At 57.6% G+C, this 9684-nt stretch overlaps 1 protein-coding gene across 1 annotated transcript; it reads left to right on the top strand.

The window, feature by feature from the left end:
* Positions 1-6241: 6241 nt before the first annotated feature.
* LOC144155776 (uncharacterized) lies at positions 6242-8593 on the top strand. The gene has a single exon (XM_077687428.1). It carries the CDS (start codon positions 6242-6244, stop codon positions 8591-8593), a length of 2352 nt encoding a protein of 783 aa, XP_077543554.1.
* Positions 8594-9684: the final 1091 nt, after the last annotated feature.

The following is a 9684-nucleotide window of genomic DNA, read 5'->3' as shown; positions in this document are numbered from 1 at the left end:
GTGACGCGAGAATTGTTCACCTGAATTCATGCTTGTTTTGGCCGACGGCAGCTTGCGTCTGACCATGTATCGTGTGCGTTCCGAGTGCGTGTACGCTCTTTTTGGCGTGAAGTCATGTTTTGTGTGTTAGCTACCCGGGTGGTATTATAATCCCGTTGTTATGACATCGGAGTGATTTGCTGCGTAATATGGGCTTGGTCGCTGCGGCGCAAATTGAGGCTGTTGCGAGAAAAAAAAATTGCGGCTAGGTAAAACAATTTAAGGTCAGCTAATATAGTGACCGCGCCGTTGACGTACGTTTGATGCGCAATTTCTGTTATCGCTTTATTAAATTCGCGCACGTTTGAATGAGCACTTCAAATGCATATTCGCACCGTAACGGCTGTACGCCCTTTCTTCCGTGTATGCACAGAGGAACGTTAATTACGACTTACGTTTGCATTACACGTGATGCCGTACATTTGCAGTGTGCGCGCTTACTTCATCTTAGTAGTCAATGGCGCAGCGCATCCAGTCATTGCGATTTGAACCAAAACACACTGGGCGACTATATTATTTTCAGCAGACGTATTTTTGTCCAGCAAAGCGCTTGCTAAACGGGTTTAGTGTAGCGAGTTGAGCGGACGCGGCACTGAGCAGATGCGCGAAAGCGAATTTGACCATGCTACGGTAGAACAGTCACTAACTCCCTTCTGCAATGCATTATTGCCTATATTTGCGGAGTGTTTGTGGCGCATCTCAAACTCGGTGGCGACATTTCTTTTCCCTTCTCAATAGAATTATTTCACGGATCAATTTGAGCAACGGATATTGGAGAAGCTTGGCGTTAAAAAAACTAAACCCAAATGCCACTCCCAACATTTTTTCTCACGGGAAGCCACGTCAGCAGCACAAGCCACCTGCACGACGTCATTACGGACGTTTGTTCCAATAAAATATCTATTTGCTGGCACCAATTCATTTTTGTGATTTATTGTTTTCTCTTGATAATCATCGTGACATTGGTCCTCTTTCGAATTTCTTTCGGGTGTATCCCTGTGTTAGTGCAATGTACAAATCTGCCAGAATATATCCCAGCACAAAACAATTCTGTCCAGGCGCCTCCATTAATAACGGCTGTAAACGACCGCGCCCGGTGAAAAAACGTATTGCATGATTAATTAACTGCAGTAACTAGTTACATAATTTGTACCTAGAGGGACTGTAATTTCAGTTTACCCGATCGATTGATCGCAGTCTTCTCTGGCGCGTATTCCCAGAATTACAAGTCTGCGTTTTTCACTAGGTTCGCACATGAACGTACGGCCGCGAGTGTAGTTTAGTGTATCCGGCTGCGAAGTCGGGGAAGCAGGGGCTTTTCACGTCGCTGTACGTGCACACACGCACAACAGCATGTGTATGTTTTTAGTCTACTCACAGCAGCCTATAACGACATGAAGGTGAAGGAAACATTTCTACAAAAACGGCAAAGCACTCTAAACTGCGCGTAATTAAGGTAGGCTGTAGGTCGTTAGTAAAAGCGGGCGCAGAGTGAACGCCGCTGAGGATACCCAATTATCGCAAGAAAGGCGAGTGCAAGGACGCCAGCGCAGCGCTCGAACTACGGCATTTGCGAATGAAGCGCACTGTATACTGCCGCGAACCGTGCGCAAGACCTCTGTGCAGTGATTGCACGACCACAGTCACGCGAATGCAAGAACGGAACTACCGTAACAGAGCAGTTTGAAATGTCCACGCTCGATCCTTTCGCATTCACGAGCTATCCTGAGGTGTTACAGAATGCCGCACACGTAAACAAAAACCGCGCTGTGCGTATGCGCCAGCGGCATCCGCCCCGCAAATATCCCCTTGTAGACAAAAATATAAAACAAAACACTATCACTCAGTGCCTGTTGGTAAAACGGGGCTCTAGAAATCCTATAAATGCTACCAAAGAGCGATTTCGGCGCGAAAACAAGAGCAAACTGCAGCGAGCGCCCTGAAGCGTAGCGAGGGCGTCTGCTCTCAAGTGGCCAACAAATATGGCGGCCCCGCCGCGGAGTTAAAGGGACGGCGGCGCCGCGGGTGAGGGGAGAGGAAAAAGAGGAGGGCAGCGGAGAAGGAGGGAGCAGTTGGCGCTACCTTAGTTCTTTCAGGGATCTTAGGAGCTGCGGGAGCGTAGCGCCCTCTGCCGGCGGGGTAAACAGGTTCCGGCAGCAACGCACGACGTGTTCCGTGGTCTCAACCTCCTCCCCGCAGGCCCGGATTCGAACTCTGATCCCTCACCTGCTGAACCGTGTGCGAGTGCGTACCAGTGGTTCGCGGTCGCCGAAGTTTTTTTTTTTTACGGTGGTAGCTGCTCTATAGAGTACCAAATGGAACGCACAGCAGTCGGAAACCCAGCGTGGAAGACGGCCGCAGAGGTGAGTGGACGGAATAGCAGGTTACTCTCGGGGAACGAAGGAGAGAGGGACGGAGGGGAGCCCTACTCGCCACAACCTGTCTCTCCCAGAAACCTGCGAGGGGATCGTCCCGCCGAGGATGGGACGTAGTGCGGCGGCGGGCGCAGCAGACGACGAGCAGCCGACAGTGAAGTGCGACGCTTGCGGGCGGTGGGCATACCTGGAGGAGACCCCGTTTGCTGACCTGGGGGAGGCGGAAACTGAAAATGCTCCCTTTACTTGTCGGGGATGTCAACGGGTGGATGCACTGGAAGCGAAAATCGCAGAGTGTGTGGCGGAGCTAGCCAGACGGACGAGGTGTGAGGGCTGCGGAGGGAGCAGTGAAAGGATAAGCGCACGCGCAGCGCGATCGGCTCGAGGAGCAAAGTGGAGGGGGGCCAGCGGCACCCCTTGTAGCAGCCCAGCGCCAAGGGAAAGAAAGGGTGGATAAAGCCACTGACACGGAGGATGGTGGCCCAAACAAGGAGGACACGGAGGCTTTCAAGACTGGGGATGTGAAGGTAGCACAGGCCGAGAGCTATCAGGGGACGCCTGTGGGTAGCCAGCAGATGCTACCGATAGCTCCAAGAAGCGGTGACAACAGGGTAGAGCAAGCAAATGGATGCGGGACCACCTCATGCCAGGAAAATGGTGGCTGTAGTGATGGGGGGAAAGCACAAACCGAGCTTTCTCAAGGGGCGCCGCTGGGAAGCCTGCTGACACTATCTGCGACACCGAGAGAAGGCAGCAACCTGGAAGCGATAACCGACGGAGATGGAGACGGTGCGGCCCGAGACAACAACGGACGAACCGCAATGGAGGGGGCGCGGAGAAGGGAACAGGACGAGGGTGACCACAAAGCGCAGAGCCTCGAGAGGGGGCCTGCATCTCAAGGAGCAGGTGGTACACGGAAGAAGCAGCGAAAGAGGACCTGGGTTCGCCCACCACCGGGGATCACGAAAGAAGTGGTGGTGGTGGGGGATGGAAATGTAGGTCTTTTTGCACAAGGCCTGGTAGACGCTGTTGGGGCACCCGAGGCCGTTGAAGTATTGTACAATAGGGGAGCAGGGGTGCCAGAGTCACTCAAACTCATACAATAGTACGAGCAGGCTGCCCGACCACTGCATAGGATGTGGATTATCCACGTCGGGCTTACTGACGTACTTGCCTCGAAAGGCGAGGAACTGGTGAGCCGGTTTGAAGGGCTGTGTGAGGGTAAAGGGGTATTCACACGAGAGAGAAATCCGCCGTTTCGCTCCTCGGAGTGCGCGCCACGTGACGCCTACGTCACGGTTTCTCTCCGGCGCACCGCCTCCGATGGGAGATCGGAGCTTCTGCTCGCGAGCTACAAACCCTCCGACGCTCGGCGGCGGAGGAGGCGGGATTTCGTCTGCTCGTCGGGCAGCTGGCCGCGGCTGAAGTTCTAGAGCGGTTGCAGGCACTCTATTTTTATCGCTTCTTAATACATCGGACGCGAAAATGCGTGGCGCACATGACAGGCCCACTGAGGCAGCCGCGTACACCACCAGCACGGGCGCTTGGCGAGCGGCGGCCGCGGCGGCCGCGGCCGCGAAGTGGCGCAGGCCGGCGCATGTAGCTCGAGCGACAGCTTGTTATTGCTCCCCATGGCGCAAACAAAGCTGCGTATACGATAAATGGGGTAATGATGTGATGGAAAGTTGCTTTAAAAATCGTCACCTGAGCCGCTTGCCAGAGCGCCGATCGAATATTCGCCGCAGTGTTAAGCCTAACATCAGTATGCGGGCCTGTAGGTGGGCCGGCCGGCTGCTACCACGTCGCGCGCCGTTCTCTGCGCGCGGCAGCACCTGCATCGCGTCGACGACCAATTTTTGGTCGGTTGACAAGATCAGTACGTATGAGCTTAATAGAAATTGCCGCCGTCGCGGAATCGGCGGTGCTACGTCAGCTCTGCTTTAGAGATAGGCGACTGCAAACAGTGATGTCCCTCCGAAAGTCGCATCCTCCGTGTGAGCGAAGGAGCTGGCCGAGCGGAACTCCGCCTGCGGTGACGTCACGACCTCCCTCGGATTTCTCCGCTGAAACGCTCCGTCGTGTGTTAAAGCGGGATTCACACGACGGAGAACCCCTCTCTTTTTGGCCCGCGGGAGCCGCTCACGTGACCGGTTTTAGGCTCCGCCCCTCGGTGGGGATCGCCCGCGGATGCTCCGGGGAAGAAAATGCCACCGCAAGTTTTCGCTCGGCGGCGGCAGCCCTCCGTAGGGAATGGAACCAGTTTTTGGCACACAGGGCGAGGCTCGCGCGGAGGAAGCGAGCTTCGCCCTCGCTTCCTCCGCGCTGTCGTCTGCTAGTCACTCCGGGCAGCTCCGCACGTGTGGATGCGCCACCAAGACGGAAAATCCGGTCACGTGGTGTTGACGTCACATATCCCTCCGCCTCCGTGAGAGGGTTTCTCCGTCGTGTGAATCCCGCTTAAGCGGGATGTGTCGTGTGGCTCGAGCGTGGCTTTGTCGTGTGAATCCCGCTTAAGCGGGATTCACACGACGGAGAAACCCTCTCACGGAGGCGGAGGGATATGTGACGTCAACACCACGTGACCGGATTTTCCGTCTTGGTGGCGCATCCACACGTGCGGAGCTGCCCGGAGTGACTAGCAGACGACAGCGCGGAGGAAGCGAGGGCGAGGCTCGCTTCCTCCGCGCGAGCCTCGCCCTGTGTGCCAAAAACTGGTTCCATTCCCTACGGAGGGCTGCCGCCGCCGAGCGAAAACTTGCGGTGGCATTTTCTTTCCCGGAGCATCCGCGGGCGATCCCCACCGAGGGGCGGAGCCTAAAACCGGTCACGTGAGCGGCTCCCGCGGGCCAAAAAGAGAGGGGTTCTCCGTCGTGTGAATCCCGCTTAAAGGGTCGCAGCACGATCGTTTGCTCCATACCCGAAGTGACCCAGAGAGGAGGGGAAACAAGAGCCCGTATAGTCATGGCGAATGCGCGCCTAAAGAAGATGTGCAAACGGCGCCGGCTGCGGTACGTGGACTTGGGAATCAACGGGTTTGAAGGCCACCTTTCGGGTGACGGAGTGAGCTATGGAGGGGAGGCCATCAGCAAGGTTATACAGAAGCTTAAGGAGCCTATCTCCCGTTTTTTAGGAGCAGATTGCGCAACCCTCAGCCGAGAGGACAGCGGGTGGACGGGGAACGTCGTGGTCAACCCGGAGAATCAACCGAGGATTTCCCAGGCTGTCTCGCCGATGAGAGGGCAGGCTGCCGCACCCCACCGTGGTGCAAGGGGCCGCACGGGCGGAGCGCTGCAAAGCAAGCCCAATGCCTTCGAGTGGAGGGGCAAGCAGGTGAACCTAGAACGGAAAGAGCAGGCGCAACGCCCGGGCCCCTGCCCAAATGGTTGGGGGGCGAAGACGACAAAACAAGAGCTCGAGGCGGGCTCCAGGAGCAGCGTCGTGAGAGGCCTGGAAACTTGGATTCAAGAGGTCATAAGCGAGCAGTTGAACAGAAGCTGGCCAACACTAAGCAGCCTGCAGGGGTAAGCAGCAGGGACAACGTCCCAACGTCAACCACTACGAACGGAGCACGGGGGATGAGGGAAGAAGGCGAGGCCCGTTCGCAGCAGGAGGCTCAGGAGGTAGCACTAAGAAGAAGGGGAAAGCAGATCCGGTGTGAACCAGCCATAGAGGGAGTCGCAGCCACCTCTGCGAAGAGCGTGCAGTATGCTCGCGCCAAGCTGACAAGAAGAAGGTGTAGACGAGGAAAACGTGCCCGAGCGCACAAGGACGGAAGGTGCAATACTTTTGCTGTAGGGCTCCTGAATATGCAAGGTGGGCGCACGAAAATGAAATGGGACGAAATTTTCCACCACTGCAAGAAAGACAAGATTGACATTTTTGGTGTAACCGAGACGCACCTGCGGGAAACTGAGCTGCCCCCCTTAGAGCGTGGCTTTGAATGGGAGGGCCTGAATAGGAAAGACGGAGATCGGAGGGGCGGTGGAGTGGGGGTGATATGGAAGGAGGGCCAGTCGTGGCACAGAGTACGTGAGACATGCAGGGAACACCTGTGGATAACCGGAAGAGTCGGAAAGCTGCCGGTGGCAATAGCGGTGATATACATGGGCACTGGTGCGGCAGCAGTTGCGAACGATAAGCTATACGAATGTCTGCTCGCGGACATCACGGCGCTGGAGGGCGGTCACGCAATTCTCCTTATTGGTGGCTTTAACGGTCACCTAGAGCAGCTGGGGGGATGTACGGACCCCAATGGCCGCCGAATGCAGTCACTAGCCCAGGCCAAGGGCCTCGTAATTGCCAACCTAACAGATAGGTGTAGAGGAGTGGTAACATGGGCGTCGCAAGGCAAGGTTTCAAGCATCGACTATGGCCTGTTATCACTCCCACTCTTCGAGGAGCTTCGGGAGATGGTCATTGATGAAGACGGCACAGGAGCGGCGGGCAGTGATCATAGGCGACTCCGGCTGGTGTTTGGGCACGGGGGTAGCCCACCCACCGCGGACCGGGTTGAGGCCAGGAGGCACCTCCCAGAGGACGATCTTCGAGCGATGGCAGAGCGGCTGGAGAACGTGATACAGGAGGACATGGACTATGAAGCCCTCACGAACGCGATGACCACCGAACTGCGGAGAAACAACCCACGGCCAAGACGAGCGTCGATGAAACCATGGTGGGACTGCGAAGTTAGGGACGCCATCCGCAAGCGCCAAGCCGCGTGCAGAGAGCATAGGAAGGCGCAACGGAGCGGGGACCTAGGTCACACACAGGCTGCGTGGGACACCTACAAGGGATGTAAGGCACATGCGGCAGCCCTGGTGCAGTCGCGCATACAGAGGCTGGACGCAGGGTTCATGGAGACCCTCAGGGAGTCCGGACGAGACGCTCCTCGCCGGTTTTGGGAGCGAGTTAAGAGGAGCACAGCGGGTGCTGGGCCTAGCGTCCAGTCGCTGCGAGACACCCCAGAGGGGCCAGAACTCCAGGGAGCGGCATGTCTGCCCGTCCTAGAGAGGTGGGCACGAGGCCTGCAGGGGCCCGTCACGGGACAAGAAGGACGGCAAGGACCAAGCTGTAGAGATGGTCAAGCAATGGAGGAAGCCCCCATAGCTGGTAGTCACGACGTGGACCACTTTTCAGATGTGAATCCTCCCGAGGACCATGGGAAAGCTGAACTGAGGCGGACAGTCACAGTGCAGGAGCTGCAGGTGGCGGCAGCCCGCATGGACGGAAGGACGGCAAGTGGCAGCGACGGCATACCCGCCCGGCTAATTCAGCTCCTCGGCCCAAAGGCGTTGATGGTATTGGCAGAGGCCATATCCATGGTGCTGCAGGGGACCGTTGTGCCGCCGAGCTGGCATGTTAGCCGGCTGAAACCATTGTACAAGGGAGCAGGGGACAGGCGGGACCCGGCCAACTACCGTCCAATCTGTGTGACACAGGTGCTATATAGGGTAACCATGCAGGTCATCAGACAGCGCCTCGAGAGCTGGGCAGAGATGGAGGGGGTGCTGGGGGCTCTCCAGAATGGGTTTCGGAAGGGCCGGCGCATCGAGGACAACCTTTTTGTGGTGACGCAGTGTATTGAGTGTGCGCTGCAGGAGAAACGGCAACTCCTCGCCGCGTTCCTAGACATTTCGAAAGCCTACGACACAGTGCACAGAGACATTCTTGGTCAGCAGCTGAAGTCACTGGGTCTGGACGAGGAAGACGTGAGCCTGGTGAATGGACTGCTGGGGGGCCTCGCAGTGAGGGTGGAGTGGGAGGGACATATAACGGGCCCCATTCCCAACGAGAAGGGGCTACGCCAGGGCTGCCCGCTCTCACCCCTGCTCTTCATGCTCTACATAGCAGGCTTGGAGCGGCATCTGCAGGTCTCGGGCGTGGGCTTCGACGTCTCCTTCCAGCGTGGGGGGGAAGAAGTGCGGAGGCGAATCCCGGGGGTCATTTATGCCGATGACAGTGTTGTGCTCGCGGATTCCGCCGAAGGCCTGCAAACACTGTTAGACATCTGTGGCCAGGAGGCAGCGACACTGGGACTGCGATTTAATCAGAAGAAAAGTGCGGTGCTTGTGTGGGGGGAGTGTGACAGGGGGGCGGTGTGGACGCTGCAAGGAGGCGAACTCCGGGGTGAAGAGTGTACTAAATACTTAGGGGTCACACTGACGGCGTCCCCCGGTTAGCTAGACTGCCACGAGAAAGATCTACGCCTGCGAGCAGCTAGGGGCCGGGGAATGATGACCAGGCAGGCCCTCTGGTCCTTCAACCGTTTTGAAGTGTTGAGGGGTCTCTGGAAGATGGTTGTGGTACCAGGCCTCACATATGGCAACGCGGTCTTGTGCCTGTCTACAGGGACAAGGGAGGCTCTTGAACGGCGCCAGCGGGAGGCGGGAAGGATGGCGCTCGGTACCCACAAGGGGGTCGCCATAGAAGGCATTCAGGGAGAGCTTGGGTGGTCCTCTTTTGAGGCCAGAGAGGCCATTGCCAAGCTCTCCTATGAGGTGCGCGCCTTCCGGTTACCCGAAGACAAAGTGGTGCGATGGCTCCTGGACTACATGGTGTATCGGGAACGTCACACGCGCTGGTCCAGGAGGACTCGGAAGCTGAGGTCAACCTACGGGCTCCCAGCACCGTGCCTCGAGGGTGGCCAGCCAGCCATATCGCCCAGCGCCCTGAGAAAACTGGCCAACCAGCGGGAGGAGGCGAAGTGGCGTGAGGGAGCGAGTAAAAAGGTCACCCTGAAGATATACTGCCGTGAGAAGGGGACAATACGCAAGTCGACTTGCTAGGATAACTCGCGAGGCAGCGACTTGCTGGCGGAGGCGCGGCTGGGATCCCTGCGCACCAGGGTCTGGCGGAAGAGGACGGGTGGGACACTGCCTACGGAATGCGTGGCCTGCGGTGTGGCGGAGGAGTCGGAAGAGCACATCCTCCTACACTGCACGGCCATAAAGCCAGCACCGTCGGCCGCTACACTGGAGGAGGCGCTCGGCTTCAGAGCGGCAGGCCCGCACAGACCACCAACGGGAAGTGCAGCAGATGACGGCGCCACCAGCCCTTCCATGAGCCTGACGAGCGGGGCGACATCACGTGAGGAGAGGACGAACGCTGCAGCGGGAGCACCGCATACACCAGGGGGCAACGCCGTCCAGGCGTCCAAGCGGCGCCTAGAGGACTGGTGGCGAATGTCCCTGGCGTGTTGGAGCCAGTAGTATTAGGCGTGGTGGCAGGAGTCGTAACCGTAACTTTGGTGTTTTCGCTACTTTTGCTACTT

Source organism: Haemaphysalis longicornis, unplaced genomic scaffold (genome assembly GCF_048455015.1).
Source record: "Haemaphysalis longicornis isolate Haplotype H1 unplaced genomic scaffold, Haemaphysalis longicornis Haplotype H1 scaffold_1, whole genome shotgun sequence".
Classification (NCBI taxonomy): Eukaryota; Metazoa; Arthropoda; class Arachnida; order Ixodida; family Ixodidae; genus Haemaphysalis; species Haemaphysalis longicornis.
This window is presented reverse-complemented; position numbering and strand designations above follow the sequence as displayed.